Below are 17,726 nucleotides of genomic sequence, written 5' to 3' on the forward strand. Positions count from 1 at the left end.
GGATAATAGAAGTGCGTGAAGGATAGAAAGAGTGGATAGGAAGATGAGAATGGAAAGGAGAGGATAAAAAGACAGAATGAGGAGAGAGAAAGAATGGGATAGATAAGGGGATAATAGAAGAGCGTGAAGGATAGAAAGAGTGGATAGGAAGATGGGAATGGAGAGGAGAGAGGATAAAAAGACAGAATGAGGAGAGAGAAAGAATGGGATAGATAAGGGGATAATAGAAGAGCGTGAAGGATAGAAAGAGTGGATAGGAAGATGAGAATGGAAAGGAGAGGATAAAAAGACAGAATGAGGAGAGAGAAAGAATGGGATAGATAAGGGGATAATAGAAGAGCGTGAAGGGTAGAAAGAGTGGATAGGAAGATGAGAATGGAGAGGAGAGGATAAAAAGACAGAATGAGGAGAGAGAAAGAATGGGATAGATAAGGGGATAATAGAAGAGCGTGAAGGATAGAAAGGATAGAAAGAGTGGATAGGAAGATGAGAATGGAGAGGACAGGATAAAAAGACAGAATGAGGAGAGAGAAAGAATGGGATAGATAAGGGGATAATAGAAGAGCGTGAAGGATAGAAAGGATAGAAAGAGTGGATAGGAAGATGAGAATGGAGAGGAGAGAGGGTCAACAAATAAACTGAAGGAGGAGAAAGAATGGGATAGATAAGGGGACACTGTGAGAGAGTAGAAAGGAAGATGAGAATGAAGAGGAGAGAGGATAAAAAAACAGGAGGTGAAAGAATGGGATCGATAAGGGGACACTGAAAGAGAGAATGATAGAAAGAGTGGAAAGGTAGCTATGACTAAGCATTAGTTCTTAATGCGAAACGCGTCAGCTGTTCTCCCCACTGTGTGCTGTTTGTATGCTGTGCATTTTTCCTTTTAAATAAAGAGCATGTCTTCTTTTAAAAGACCTACTTGGAGTGCGGCTGTCCATCCACTTTCTTATCTGCATAACTGAAAGAGAGAATGATAGAAAGAGTGGAAAGGAAGATGAGAAAGGAGAGGAGAGATGATAAAAAGACAGAATGAGGAGAGAGGATAAAAAAAACAGGAGAACGAATGGGATCGATAAGGGGACACTGAAAGAGAGAGAGAGAGAAAGAGTAGAAAGAAAGATGAGAAAGGAGAGGAGAGATGATAAAAAGACAGAATGAGGAGAGAGAAAGAATGGGATAGACAATGAAAGACAGAAACAAAAAGAAGGAGCGAAATGGTGGAAAAGAGGAATAGTAGAGGAGGGGAGAGAAATAAGTAGATAGACAGGAAAATAATTTAATGAATAAAAGGTGAGAGGGTGGAAGAGGGCACGAGAAGCAGAGGTGAAAAAAGTGAAGGAAGAGCTGAGTAAAAGACAGAATGAGGAGATGGACAACGAAGCAAAGAGAGAGGGGAGGGGGTGATAAAAAAGGAAACGAGAGAGGATAGACAGTGTGGAAAAGGGAAAGAGAAAATAAATGAAGATCAGGGAGAAGAAAGGGAAAAGGGGAATGAGCAGGAAAACTGGAAAAAAAGAGAGAAAAAAGCTAATGAGAGAGAAGGCGGAGAGAAAATGGGACACAGAAGGTTATAATGAGAGAGAAGAGAAAATGCCAGCATAAGATTGGCACTATAAGCCAGAGAGAGGAAAAGAGGAAAAGGGGGCTTTAATGACAGATTGGCACTTTAAGCCAGAGAGAGGAAAATAGGGCTTTAATGACAGAAGAAAGAGTGAAGAAGTACAGAAAATGAGAGAGGGACAAACACACAAAACAGAGATAATGTAAGAAGGGAGATAAATAAATGAAAGAGAAGAATATCACAAAGGAAGACTAGGACAAACATAGGAAGAGACAGATATCAGTTCCTTGCAATGTTTAGCAGCACGATGTTTACCAAATAAACACAGAAAATTGTGAATCTGAATCATCGTTTATTTACTAACAGAGATCAAGCCAAATTACTAATCACACATACTAAGAACAACGGTCTACTATTCACATAGATTTACTACCCCCACAGTCCACCTTTAAAAAAAAGAAGAAGAAGAAGAAGAAGAAGGGAATCAACAGGGGGACACAACCTATTGTGTGTGTGTGTGGGAGTTGAGGAGAGCATGGTGTAACAAAGCTGTCAGGAGTGAAGGCAGCCAAGTCAGGGCTGGGAGGAGCACACAGGGAGTGGAGGAGAGAACATTACTATCAGTCCTCACCAAACACTGGGACTGCCAACTACAGATCACTGGACTGAGCACAGCACTGCTCCCATTCTCATACATCGCTACAGATCACAGCCTGACACTGGCAGCAAACTATGGGACTGACAGCTCCCACACACCTACCTTGGATCATCTACATCATTACAGATCTGCTGCTCTAAAGCACTGTGTATAGTATTACCACTACTTTGGATTTCTACAGATATCTAGCCTGGAATACTGGGCTTTCCTGTCTTCATTGCCTCCTACCTCCTAGGAAGACCCCCTGGGACTAAAATCACCTACCAATTCTTTGGGGATAAATGATGATCTGCTTGGTGTAACCTGCAAACTATAGAAAAATTACCAGGTACTCTCTCCATCATGCTCCAAGTGGGGATCATCCTGCTCCTTTCACATGCTGGTAATTCTGTTTTAATATTATTATTATTGTTATTATTATGATTAATATTCATATTCTTGTTATTATCCATATAGTCCTAAAGTAAACTACTTAAATATTTAAATACTTTAATTTAATTTATTTTATTTTATTTGTATTATTATTTATTATTATTATTATTATTATTATTATTATTATTATTATTATTATTATTATTATTATTTTATTTATTTATTTTTATTTAAGTACTAAACTACTTAAATACTTTTAAATACTTAAATACTTGTATTTAATTTAATTTATTTTATTTTATTTTTATTATTATTTATTATTATTATTATTATTATTATTATTATTATTATTATTATTATTATTATATTTATTTATTTTTATTTAAGTAGTAAACTACTTAAATACTTTTAAATACCTAAATACTTTTGCACGTGACAGTCATGACAGGTGATGATGAACCTGCATAACCTGATCTGCTGGAGTAAAGCCATGGACATGTAATTGAATAAAGGACAATGTAAAGTGGTACTGAGAATTGGGATGTTTATTATATTTATTGTTAATGGGTTTCCAGCATCCTGTGGGGTCCGGTGATTCTGGCTTATCCTATACAAACACTCTCATAAAGGACACCTGTGTATAAGGGAAGCCTTGCTGGGACAATTTGTAGGGTTTATTTCATAACTTAAAGGAATTCTATGCTACTGTTAACTTCAGTGTATGTTGATGGCAGATCAATGTACTTGTGTTATTTTTGCTAGGCTCAATGTACTTGTGTTATTTTTGCCAAGCTCCTGGAGTACACACATATTCTGGGTTGTCAGTCACATTGTATCCCCAGGACTGATCTTTGGTCCTGTAAGTATTTGGATTGACGGCTACATTTATCATACTTAGCAATCACTAAAAGTTGTAAAAAGCCCCTTTGGTTATTTTTCTAATGGGGAAATCAGTGCATAATTATGTTCTTGTGTACAATTACTGCAAACTTTGGCAAGTCTTTTTTGACAGCACTGCTTTCCACATCAGCTACAAATAAGTCCTAAAATGTAAAAAGTAGTATAATAAACTGACTTTTAGAAACAGGTCTCTTTAGGTGAATGGAGACAATGGTTCTTAAATATGATGTCATAGTGCACCTGTTACTGCTATTGTCCATCTTACAGATCTCACAGATGTATTCTGGTGTTACAGATTTTGTAGGTAATGTGGTTGTCCAGCCAGCTTCTAGTTCCTTTTGTGTGAGGCTGATTTGACAATGAATTAAAAATGTAATTACAAAAATGAGTCAGAGGTACAGTGGTGCCCATTCTCCTCATATAAATACAGTGAAGACATTTGGAATAGTAATTCACTAAATATAGAATGCAAAATAATAAACATACATGGGAAACCTATGAAATAAAAGGTCTTGTTATAAAGGCAGTGAAAAGAGATATAGTGACCAGTACAGTAACCATTAGGGATGAACGAATCTGCCCAGGTTCAATTCGTAGGAAGATCGTCTAATCCTGTGTGAAGTCCACAAAACCCAAACTTTGAATCAAAGCCCACTAAAGCCTATGGGGTGTGACCCTTGATACTACATTATGGCTATATTCAAGGCTATGAATGGCAAAAAGGGGCATAGTGAGCTAGGCACTGCCATAGGAGACATTTAACAAAGGAAAGAAGGATATGGTAAAAAATACTGTGCAGCAGGAAGAGGGTCCTCCTTTTAATATGACTTTAAGGGTGACTTGGGATCAACACCAGTCCTTTAACTACTTGACGTCTGGAAGATTTACTCAGCTTGCCATTTTATGTGATATGGCACTGTGTTAATTTAAAAGACAATTGTGCGGTCATGCAACACTGTACCCAAAGAAAATGCATGTCTTCTTTTCCCCCACAGATAGAGGTTTCTTTTGGTGGTATTTGATCACCTCTGAAGTTTTTATTTTTTGCGCTATAAACAAATAAAACCCGTCAATTTTGAAAAAAAATAAAACAATATTTTTTACTTTCTGCTATAAAACCTATCCAATAACAAAATGTAGAAAAAAATTGTCTTCATAAATTTAGGTCAATATGTATTCTGCTGCATATTTTTGGTAAAAAATCCCAATAAGCGTGTATTGATTGGTTTGCATAAAAGTTATAGCGTCTACAATCTATGGGATATTTATTTTTTACTAGTAATGGCGGCAATCAATGACTTATAGCGGGACTACGATTTTGCGGCAGACATTCAGATACTAAATGACACTTTTTGGAGACCAGTGACACTAATACAGCGATCAGTGATAAAATATATGCACTGTCACTTTACTAATGACGCAGGCTGGAAAGGGGTTAACATCAGGGGCAATTAAAGGGTAAACTGTGTTCCTAGCCTGTTTTTCTACAGTGTGGGAGGTAATTTTACTAGGGGAAGGCATAGATCCATGTCCCTGCTTTGCAGGAACACAGAATCCATTCCTTCCCTACTGACAGAGCGGTGATCTGACTTGTTTACATAGACAGATCGCCATTCTTCCTCTCAGCTGGATCATCGGCGGGTGCCGGTGGATATCGAGTCCGCTATACCCAGCAAAAGGCACCCTCTGTGTGTGATCACAGCGGGAGAAAGCCGGCGATGATGCGCATGCGTGCCCCCTACCCGGAAGACCCAGATCACGTATATATACATGATCCAGTGCAGAGGTGCCGCCCTGTAGCAGTAAAACTGCTATAGTGGTTGGGAGGTGCCCACTGTCACTGACACTATACTCTCTGGCGTCACATATTTTGGATGTATACTAGATTTTTTTAAACATTTTTTGCATTACATTTAGCATGGACCTGATTTATTAGGTCGCATTAAGCATAATAGGCCTGAATAGTGGAAGTAGCAGACACAAGAGATCTCAAATCTAAACATGAGTTTAAAAAAAAGGCTCCCAATGTTGTAGAAACTGGGCAGCAGCAGTGTGGCACAGTAGGTAAATATAATACTTTGTGAGCTTTTTTCTGCATTACCACACTGCACTGTCTTAAAATGTTATTAATTTGTCAAAACATTTTAGAGTCACAACCCCACGATCTTTGAATTCCCTCTCATTCCTGTATTAGACATAATTTATATGTTTGGTAGAAATTGGCTAGCATCAAGACAGTACAGGAGCACTTGAACAAGCAGCAAATGATAAGAGACCAGGCACATGTTAACTAAAAATTAGAGTGTATTATGTGAGACAATACCCACAAATATTGTTCAGTGGAGCACAGTATGTAAGCATCTTGGTTAGGCTGCAATGTAAGAGGGAGAGACAAGGCAGGCTTTATCTTGCAAAATGTATTAGATTGTACTGTTTGAGAGACCATTGTCACAAATATTGTACAATGGGTATCCTGATGGAGCTGCAAAGAAAGCTACACTATAACCTCTCTCAAGTTCAATCGTCTGAGCCCCACTTTGTCCTGTTTTGTGTGCTGCAACCCCTCCCATAAAATGTAGAGGAAATTTTCTAGCCTGGGTTCACCCAGAGTGGCCAATTTCCAGCCATAAATGCTTTTGTTGTTTTTGCTTTTTACTTTTACTTATGCTGTTTTTCTATATTTTTGTGTGGTGGTCCGGCTGCTGACAGCTGAGGTGAGACATGTTGGCAATTCCTCTGCTTAACCAGCATAATCTTTTTCTTCCCGGGTACTCAGCAGTTAGTTGTATTTTTTAAGTATTTATTTATTCTGTTATATTTAGGGCACTAGAGCTGTAACTACATGGGGAAACCTACAGCCATAGGCCTCCCTTCTTTCCACAATGTAGAGCACAGGTGTCAAACACAAGACCTGGAGGCCGTATCCGGCCCTCCAGGCCATTTCATGTGGCCCTCGCACCTCTTCTGCAGCTGCCGGAGAGCTCCAGCCCTACTCTGGTCCTACTCCAGACCCTATACTTTCTGCTTTCACGCATTCAGCTTCTTCCCAGCAGCAACATAAGGAAAGGGGGGTGCACTGTGATGTAAGGGAGAGTGGGGGACTCAGCTTCGGATGGTGGTGTGGCTCTTGACATCTAATGTAAAGGGGAGGGGATGTGCTGGACATCTAATCTTACAGATACAACCGATCCTTTTGAGGGCAATCATAAGGCTGATGCTGCCCAAGATGAAATTGAGTTTGACACCCCTGATGTAGAGGGAAGAGCAATCCGCTTCAAACAGTGGGGGCAGCAAACATTAAATGCAGAATCCTGTGGCCCAAATAAACAAATATCTCCAAATGAGGACCACAGAGAGGTTGAGCTTTGCTAATGTAACCTTTTTCTCCTTCCCTTCCTCCACCACTCTTCCATATCCCTCTGCTCCTCTTCCTTTCCCCCTTCAATGTAATAATAGTGGAAGGAGAAGCTCTGGGAAGCTTGTTTTTTTTCACACCAAAAGTGAGGATGAACTGTGCATCAGCTAATGAAGTGGCTGAAAAAGCCTTTCCCTTTTTACTCCTGCCAGGAATTAAGCAGCCACACACCCATAGCTCCCAATTGTCCCTGATTTCGAGGGACTGTCCCTGATTTGGAACAATGTCCCTCTGTCCCTCTTTCCTCCTCATTTGTCCCTCATTTTGGTCTAAACCATAACGTTGTGTATAAAATGCACTTTCTATGTTTCAAAAAGTGTTTCCCAGTGCTAAACCTTTCATCCAATTTCTAAATGGCTGCATTTGTAAATTTGAAAAGCCAATATAAAGGACAAAAAAGCCCTTGTGGATTTAATTAATCTTTTTTTGGTAAATTCTCCTTTAAGGGGGTGTGACAGGGGGGCATGTCCTATGACTAGGCCATTTTATGACTACATACATTTGTTAGTAGGTGCCCCTCATTCCTATCTCAAAATGTTGGGAAGTATGCACACCTGCAAGTGCTGCTAATGAACCCCTTTCCTCCTTCACCTGCTCCTCCAGGGCGTTAAGCAGCCATTTGCTTTCACGTTATGCCAATGCATTCTTTTCCGCCTCCTCTTCTGCTAATCCCATCATAGTCCTACCAACTGGCATTGAGGAGTTGGCAGAATTAGCTAGACACTACTATCCCCAGGGACAGTCCACAATACTCTGCAGTGTTTGTTTATTTTTTTTGTTACCCTAGTGGTATTTACTGCTGTAGTGGAAAAGTGTCCCCAGATCACCCCCATGCCCAGCTTCTTAATGCAAGCTTTGCCAAACATTCCATTTTATGAGTTTATGACTTGTGCTATACCACAGTGGCAGGTAGCCAGATGCTGTTATTTTGCCAATAAGGCCATCCCCCAGCCATCATTATTTTGAACAGAAGGGCATCCCCGCCCTCCAGTAGCATGTGGAATGCAGTCAGGCAGCAGGAGGCAGAGGAGGAGGAGGGTTGGGGTGCTGAGGGTTAGGATGAGGTAGTTGGGGTTTTGGCATTGAGGAAGAGGAGGTAACACATTCAGCCTGTTATCACTTTAGTGCACGTGGACAGAGACAGGCTGTGACAAAAACAACTGCAGCCAGCAACAAATAGGAAATAAGCCCTGTGACAAAAGGTATGCAGGCTGTTATCACAGTAGTTTATGTGGACAGGCTGTAAAGGGGCTGCAGGATGTAAAAACCCTTTCCCTTACTCCCAAACACTTCAAGATAGTCAGCATTTTGCTATCAACAGAACATTCAGTAAAGCAGGCCATACACAGTGAAAATTTGTTTCCTGCAACCACGGGTTGCAGGAAAGAAATTTGCATGTATCCCCCATCAACAAAGACATTGCTGACAGGGGAATCCCTCCTGCCAAACAACTGTCTGCTCCCAGTGGGGGGGGGGGGCAGGCGAATGGAAGCCGTCCCCGCCAGAAGAAGTGATTTTCGCTAGCGGCTATAGCAGCCGATAGCTATAATTGACAGAGAATCCAGCAGGCTGGTTGTACCCAAGTTGACTGATCAACTTGGTACATTCAGCCTGCCCATTAAGGATTTGAATCTCCGAGTTTCGACCCGTGTATGGTTGGCAAAAGGTTTACTTCTACCTAGATACCAGCCATTGTCTACAAGCCCAGCACTAATCTGTCCCTATACACTTGATCAGCAGCATTTCCTATGCTTTTGCTATCACTGCTACAACACATTGGGGGTTATTTACTAAAGGCAAAACCACTTTGCACTACAAGTGCAAACTACACGTGCAAAGTGCCGTTGAAATTGCACTGAAAGTGCAATCGCTGTAGATCCGAGGGGGGCATGCAAGGAAAATAAAAAACAGCATTTTACCTTGCACATGATTGGATAATATAATCAGCAGGGCTTCCCTTCATTTCAGATCTACCCCTCAGATCTACAGCAACTGCACTTCCAAGTGGACTTTCACTGCAATTTACAGTGCACTTTGCACTTGTAGTGCAAAGTGGATTTGCCTTTCGTAAATAACACCCATTGTCAATATGGCTGCTGCAAATCCACACTTTTTTTAGTAAGGGCTCTTTCACACGGGTGGCCCGTTCAGGTCCGCCTGCCAGTTTTTTTGGCGGACCTGAACGGGCACTCCGTGCTCCTCTATGGAGCCGCGGATGTCATCGGTGACATGCCCGCTGACATCCGACCCGCTCCGATCCGCCAAAGTGTGACGGAGGAAAAACCTACTTTTCCATCCGTCTGGTGGACAGACGGTCCGTGTTCATCCGATCCCCCCATAGGGGAGAGCGGAGAAAAGACAGGGCGGTCCCTGCACAGTGTGCGGGGACCGCCCTGTCATTCGACGGCTCAGCAGGGATCAACGGAGCGATCCCCACTGAGCAAGCGGAGGTTCACGGAACAGATCATTACTGATCCGCCCCATGTGAAAGGGGCCTAAGGGTCTGGACTATCCAATAGCCCTATAATTTGCCCTTCTACTGTCTGATTTAAGTTAAAGAAGTGCATTATGTTTATTTGATCAGCAATTGAAACTGCAAAATTGCACATTAGTTACTGGGGTGTAAATCCAACTCTTTTTACAGGACCTGGCCAGCACTTACTATATGCCAGAGGTAAACTGGGCCCCAGGCGCTTTATACATTGGGCCATCCATTGCAGACCTTTACCAGCACAGGACCCACTACTCACCGCATCCTGGCTGCCATCTGCAATCAGCGTGCTGGCAGAGGACATTTTTACAACTGACTTTCCTATGCAGCATTCTGCATCAGACCACATTAGCCTCTATAAGATAATAGCAAGGTCCTCTGATCAGACGGAGGCTGGCAAGATCCTATGGAGAGCACCACATAGAAAGTTAGCAATGTAAGACTTTTCTCAATGAACACTGATTGTAACAAGGAGCCAGTAAGTAGCCTGACTCTCACTAATACAGGCCTGCATTGCAGCATTGGGAGAAAAAAAATGTAATATTAATCCACAAAAGGCCAGTAACATACTGAAATTGTATGTTTGGGGTTTAATATTTCTTCTGCATTTTTGCTGTACTGTAGCTCAGAGCCTGTGCCACATGACTTTGAAAATTAGGGTGCTTTTCAATGGAGTTTATTTTTCTTCTGTTTGTGGAAAGGACCCATTTATGGCCCCTGCCTCTGAATGTGCTAGCTGTCTGGCTTTTATACTGATCCATTCGTTTGAATCCTCCTATCTTTATTGACTTGTAAGAATTATGGAGATTATGAGTTCTGCTTTCTGTTACTGCATGTGCTTAATCCAGGCCATTGACCCCAAAACTAGCATTTTCAAAAGGAGATTGGCAATGACATACTACATATTTCTCGTTGGCCTCGTACACACGACCGAGGAACTCGTCGGAAAAGACACATCGTTTTCCTCGACGAGTTCCTTGTTAGGCTTGTCGAGGAACTCGACCAGCTTGCCTTGCGTACACACTGTCAAGACAAAATCTCCTCGTTCTCAAACGCGGTGACGTACAACACATACAATGGCAGGGGAAGTTCGATTCCACTGGCACAACCCTTTGGGCTGCTTTTGCTAATCTCATGTTACTGCGTGTTAAGTAAAAGTTTGGTGAGAGACGATTTGCACTTTTAAGTCTGTTACAGCGTGACAAATGTGCTATCTCCATTACGAACGCTACTTTTACCGAAGGTGCGCTCCCGTCTTATACTTTATTCTGAGCATGCGCGGGTTTCTTAGCATTAACACGCTCGAGTTTCTCGTAGAAAACCAGCCCGACGAGGAACACGACGAGGAAATTGAGACTCCCGTCGAGGAAAAAGAGAACTTTTTTCCTTGTCGAGTTCCTCGAAAGGTTTCCTCGATGAAAAACGTACACACAACCGTTTTCCTCGGCAAAAAAGCTCTCCCACCAAGTTTCTTGATGGATTCTGTCGAGTTTCTCGGTCGTGTGTACGAGACCGCGTTGAAGCGATGTACTTTTTAGGGGTATTTATAGCATTTTGTATATATTGCCTTTATAACGGTCTTTAAAAAAATAACATTTATTTAAACATTTGCTGACTGCTCTATAGCAGTCTTACTGCTACAGGGTGGCAGCTCTTTCGTGGGATCACGTATATATATATATATATTTATATATACCTGATCCTGCACTTCCGCTTCCAGGGGCGCATGTGAGCTTTCAGTGGGCCACTTCTGCGGATGCCAAGCACTTGATGTCCTCGAGCACCTGCTGATCATCAGTAAACCACTCAGAACGGGGATCTGCCCATGTAAACAAGGCAGATGTCCATTCTGACAGGTGGGAAGGGATAACTTCTGTGCTTCCCTAGTGAAAGCAGCACACTGTGCCAGTGTCATTAGTACAGTGACAGTGCATATTTTTAGCACTGATCACTGTATTGTGTCACTGGTTCCCACAAAGTGTCAAAAGTGTCAGTTAGTGTCCTATTGTCCACCCCAATATTACAGTCCTGCTATAATTTGCTGATTGCCGCCATTACTAGTATAAAAATAGATACAATTTACATTAATATATACCATAGTTTGTAGATGCTATATGCTTATTTGGATTTTTTTTTTTACCAAAAACATGTAGCAGAATACACATTGGCCTAAAATTATGAAGAATCTAGATTTTTTTTATTGGAAATGTTTACTAGCAGAAAGTAAAAAATATATTTTTTTGTACTTGTCTGTCTTTTTCTTTTTATAGCGCAAAAAATAAAAAATGCAGAGATAATCAAATACCGCCAAAAGAAAGCTCTGTTTGTGGGAAAAAAATCACACATTTTTTATTTAGGTACAGCGATGCATGACCGTGCAATTGTCAGTTAAAGTAATGCAGTGCTGTATCGCAAAAAATAGCCTGGCCATGAAGGGGGTATATATTCTGGAGGTCAAGTGGTGAAGGTAACATTGCTTTTCAAGCAAAAAAAATTTGCTGTGTGACACATAGAAAAGTGACGGCAGTGGTCCTTTGATTTGTAGTTATGCTCCTGCTTGAACACTTAGTAGAATCGAACCCGAACCTTGCCCCTAATAACCTTTAGCAACAAAATCATGCTGAGAAAAAAGCGCAATTAAAGATGAATTCTTGCTGGCTACTGTGGGTAAATGCACATTATGTTGATCAATTTACTTCATGTGCAAAGCCTTAAAGTTTAAGACCTAAGTACACAAAAAATAGCTTTATGTTTCTGAGCTATAATGTGCAGAGAAAATGCATTCTTAGTGCAAACAAAACAGTTCATTATAGTTTTAATATGTTGGTTCTTTAGCCTCTGCAATAAACTACTGAGATACTTTCTACTATTTTAGATATTACAGGTATACAGGGCTATTTCTTGAAGTGAAGGTAAACGCCCTTGGTTGATTGTGAGGCATACTAGCACATTATAACTTTGCCTTACAGGTTTAAAAACAACTGGCAGTTTAAAAAAAATCACATATTTTTACAAACCGTCAGTAAATTTACTGGTGGTTGGCAACCCTGCCATGTGTATGCTACATCGCAGTTTTCCTGACAGGAAAACCGCCGGGAGTCCTGGCGGGAAAAATGAGAACGTGTTCCCAACCAAAGCTCTCATGGCAGTTTTCCTGCCGGAAAACCCGGCCATGTGTAGGGGGAAAAAGCTACCAAGCAGGTTCTCGGTTTTCCCCTCAGTTTTCCCGGCGGGAAAACCAATTGTGTGTAGAAGGCATAACAGGTGCTTTGCCCCTTCAGGACATAGCGAGAGCTTCACTTTAATGGGGGCTTTACCAGAGGCAAATACTATAGTTCCTCTTACTGTCGATTCAGCTTCCTAGAGTGAAAAACAATTCCAGCTACTCCTGTGTATAGGATAGCAAACGACTCACTCAACTCCCTCCCTTGCCACCGCACTGATGCTTGGAGATTGGCTGCTTAGGCTCCCAGGGCTGTTGCCTGGAGGTGGGATAGAATTAGCAGTCCTGTGAAAGTTCTAGTTACAGACTTGAATTTACAGAGGGCAAACTCTCCGTCACTTCCAGTAGCCAAAAGGAGCACAATAGAAGCAAAGTAAAGTCAAATATATTCAGCTGGTTGGGCTGGCATTAAAGGGAACCTGTTTCCTTGACGAGGTGCCATTGAGCAGTCACAATATACCACATATTCAACTTTTTAGCCCGAATGCGTATTAGGCTGCGTACACACGGTCGGTCCATTCGAGGCGAAGGACCGTTCTCATCGGTTAACTGATGAAGCTGACTGATGGTCTGATGTTCCTACACACCATAGGTTAAATAACCGATCGAGTTAGAACGCGGTGACGTAAAACACAATGACATGCTGAAAAAAACGAAGTTCAATGCTTCCAAGCATGCGTCGACTTGATTCTGAGCATGCGTGGATTTTTAACCGATGCTTTTGCATACTAACCGTCGGTTTTGACCTATCAGTTAGGCGTCCATCGGTTCAATTTTAAAGCAAGTTCTACATTTTTTGACCGAAGGATAACTGACCGATGGGGCCCACACACGGTCGGTTTGGTCCAATGAAAAGATCCTTCAGTCCGTTTTCATTGGTTTTGACCGACCGTGTGTACGCAGCCTGACAGACACCTAGTCAGTCTAAAGTTAACCTCTTACTGAGAATGACTTATTAACATTCACAGACAACGCTGACAGCAGGCACTGCAAGGTGTGTGTACATACCTTTTGAAGGAAACACAGGTTTCTTCTTTGATAAATCTTTAAAACGGAATTCCAACCATTTTTTTTAGCTTTGGGTAAAAAGGCAAAGGTTTAAACCTTTATCATATTTTTTTGTTTTATTATTGCCGTCTGTGTCTTGTTGGGGAAATTCTCTTATTTACTATTGTCATTGAGACAGAAAATGGGGAGAAATCCAAAGTATCAAATTTGTCATCAAAACAAGAGCCTAATGCTGCACACACACGACCGTTTTTCATGACGAGAAAAATTAAATTTTTTAAATTGGTCATTAACCACTTAAGGACCGCCTCCTGCACATATACGTCGGCAGAATGGCACGGCTGGGCACATCAACGTATATGTACGTTGATCTTTAAGCCCAGCCGTGGGTCGTGGGCGCGCGCTTCCGCGACCCGGTCCGAAGCTTCGTGACCGGGACCGCGGGACTAGCGGACCCGATCGCCGCTGGAGTCCTCTGCGATCGGTCCCCGGAGCTGAAGAACGGGGAGAGCCGTGTGTAAACACGGCTTCCCTGTTCTTCACTGTGGCGGTGTCATCGATCGTGTGATCTCTTTTATAGGGATCCACAATCGATGATGTCACACCTACAGCCACACCCCCCTACAGTTGTAAACACACATTAGGTGACACATAACCCCTTCAGCGCCCCCTGTGGTTAACTCCCAAACTGCCATTGTCATTTCCACAGTAAACAATGCATTTTAAATGCATTTTTTGCTGTGAAAATGACAATTGTCCCAAAAATGTGTAAAAATTGTCCGAAGTGTCCGCCATAATGTCGCAGTCACGAAAAAAAAAACGCCATTAGTAGTAAAACATAAAAATGCAATAAAACTATCCCCTATTTTGTAAACGCTATAAATTTTGCGCAAACCAACCGATAAATGCTTATTGCGATTTTTTTTACCAAAAATAGGTAGAAGAATACGTATCGGCCTAAACTGAGGAGAAAAAATGTTTTTTTTATATATTTTTGGGGGATATTTATTATAGCAAAAAGTAAAAAATATTGCATTTTTTTCAAAATTGTCGCTCTATTTTTGTTTATAGCGCAAAAAATAAAAACCGCAGACTTGATCAAATACCACCAAAAGAAAGCTCTATTTGTGGGGAAAAAAGGACGCCAATTTTGTTTGGGAGCCACGTCGCACGACCGCGCAATTGTCTGTTAAAGGGCCGCAGTCCCGAATCGCAAAACCTGGCCTGGTCCTTTAGCTGCATTTTGGTCCGGGTCTTAAGTGGTTAAAAACGATCGTGTGTAGACTCCAGATCATTTTGATGAGAAAAATGGGCATTAAAAATGTAGAACCTGCTCTATTTTTTCTCAACGTATTTCACGTCGTCGTTTTTCTCGTCGCGATAAACGGTTGTGTGTACGCTTTAACAACGGGGGAAAAAACACGCATGCTCAGAAGCAAGTTATGAGAGGGGAAATTTGCATAATCAGCCCAAAGGGTGGCGCCCATTTGAATGGAACTTCCCCTTTATAGTGCCGTCGTACGTATTGTCACCGCGCTTTGCTCGAGCATTTTTTTTCACGATTGTGTGTATGCAAGGCAGGCTTGACAAGAATCACGTCAGGAAAAATGTTGTTTTTTTCCATGACATGAAAAATGGTCGTGCATAAGGCTGGGTTCACACTATTGCGATTTGGATGATGGTTTCACCGCATCCAATTTGCATGACAGGAAAGTGTGACCTGCTCTCAATGGAGCTGGTTCACACATCTCCGGAGCGGCCACGGAGCGCACAGCAGAAGAGTCCTTTGGACTTCATTCAGACCTGGAACGGGGGGACACAACGGACCCCCCTGCTGCAAGCTACGCCACACAGAGTGCAAACCCAGCCTTAAGCCTGGTAACACAATCAGATTGTTGGCCAACAGAGTGTCAGACTTTTGTCAAAAGGGCGTGTGCCTGGATCTTGTCTTGCATACTAACGGCACACAATTGTCAGCCAACAAACACGAATGTCGTGATGTCCTACTTGGAATTTCAGCTCTTGAGCGCCACCCTTTGGGCCCCTTCTGCTTATGTCGTGTTTAGTGAGCATTGATTCCGAGCATGCGTGTTTGTACTTTGAACTTTCGTGTGACGGCCTTGTGTACAGGCGATATGAAAATCTGACAACAGACCGTTGACCACCGAAAATTTACCAGCCTGTCATACAACATTTGTTTGCCAAAAGTTGGACAACAATTGTCTGAAGGAGCTTACTAATGGTCGGATTTTAGGACAACAATCTGGCATCAGACAATCCACTGCCAACAATCAGATTGTGTGTACGAGGCTTAAGAGTCCTCTCTGTAGAAACATCTGTACTTCTGACAAAGTTAGATTGTTTGTCCTTTTGGGAAGGATTATTTTCACGTCCTTTCATGTTTCTGCTGCAAAAAATAAAGATAAACCTCACCAATGGCATCAGGCAGAAATAAAAACATGATAGATCGTTCAACCTTACTATTTCATTCTGTTCTTAAAGGGGTTGTAAAGGTTTGTTTTTTATTTTCTAAATAGGTTGCTAGTGCATTGTTGGTCCATTTACCTTTTCCTTTGATTTCCCTTCTTAATGTTTTTTTTCTTTGTCTGAATTTCTCACTTCCTGTTCTCCTCAGTAAGCTTGCCCCCATCATCTGGTTGGGGGTTAGTCAGCCAGAACAGCTTACTGAGGAGGACAGGAAGTGAGAAATTCAGACAAAGAAAAAAAAACATTTAGAAGGGAAATGGAAGGAAAAAGTAAGGGAACCAACAATGCACTAGCTTAAAGGAACCTATTTAGAAAATAAAAAAAACGAACCTTTACAACCCCTTTAACCTGGTACATGCAATCACACATTTCTTTTTTTTACTTAAAAGTGTATTTACCAAAAAAATAAAAGCTCTCCAATCCTTGATTGAACATTTGTAACATAGGTTTATGAGGCTGGAATAAAAATTTCACCCTCTAGTAAATCCCATTCCATGTATAATACACACAGTTACCAGAAGCATACAGGATAAGAATAGTACTGACTGTAATTATCTTTACCACCTTGACTTTTCAATGACTGTCTGATGTTAATATAAAAGAATTCATATCACATACTAAAATGACATCATCACCTATTAAACATGAAGGGCAAAGTGAAATATTCTTGGAAAAACCACTTTGCATCCTCATAGTGCTGTATAATGTAATATTGATGATTGTTTGCAGCATATGTACCATTACGATACGCTTACCATACAAAGAATGCAAAATTTCCACAGCAGTATAAAAAACTGCAAAGCTGATGCTACATGACCTGCTTCACCATGAGTTCTCATCCAAGTTCTTTAAGCAAACATTTATAATAAAATAAGTATATTTAAATATCATTTGCCAGTGGTAATAGGCTATAGTGATAGTGTTTTCCTTTTCGAGGTGTTTTCCTCCATTCACTGTGAGTGTATCCTTGTTTCATCAGTTTAACCTCTTTACCACCAGGCTTGTTTTTCAGATTCGGTGTTTACGAGACTAAAACATTTTTTTTTGCTAGAAAATTACTTAAAACCCCCAAACATTATATCTTTTTTTCTAACACCCTAGAGAATAAAATGGCGGTCATTGCAATACTTTTTGTCACACCGTATTTGTGCAGCGGTCTTACAAGTGCACTTTTTTTGGAAAAAAAAAAATTTTTTGAATAAAAAAATAGGACAATACATTTTGCCCAATTTTTTTATATATTGTGAAAGATAATGTTACGCCGAGTAAAATGATACCCAACATGTCACGCTTAAAAATTGCGCCCACTCCTGGCATGACGTCAAACTTTTACCCTTAAAAATCTCGATAGGCGACGTTTAAAAAAATCTACAGGTTGCATTTTTTGAGTTACAGAGGAGGTATAGGGCTAGAATTATTGCTCTCGCTCTAACGATCGCGGCGATACCTCACTTGTGTGGTTTGAACACAATTTTCATATGCGGGCGCTACTCGCGTTTGCGTTCGCCTCTCTGTGCGAGCTCGTCGGGACGGGGGCGCTTTAAAAAAATGTTTTTTGTTTTCTTATTTATTTTTATTTAGTTTATCATTTTTTACACTAAAATAAAAAAA

At 41.2% G+C, this 17,726-nt stretch overlaps 1 protein-coding gene across 2 annotated transcripts in view; it reads left to right on the forward strand.

Annotated features, from left to right (window-relative positions):
• The first annotated feature begins 2,126 nt into the window (after nt 1-2,126).
• Nucleotides 2,127-17,726, forward strand: part of GFRA3 (GDNF family receptor alpha 3) — a 71,989-nt gene continuing 56,389 nt past the window's right edge. Inside the window, exon 1 of one of the 2 annotated variants that reach the window (XM_040344362.1) lies at nt 2,127-2,601. In XM_040344362.1, coding sequence (XP_040200296.1) covers nt 2,562-2,601 — 40 coding nt within the window. In that variant the 5' untranslated portion in view covers nt 2,127-2,561. The remainder of the gene's footprint in view (nt 2,602-17,726) is intronic. The other variant, XM_040344361.1, reaches the window with a different exon arrangement.

This window comes from Rana temporaria, chromosome 3 (assembly GCF_905171775.1).
Source record: "Rana temporaria chromosome 3, aRanTem1.1, whole genome shotgun sequence".
In the NCBI taxonomy this organism is placed as follows: domain Eukaryota; kingdom Metazoa; phylum Chordata; class Amphibia; order Anura; family Ranidae; genus Rana; species Rana temporaria.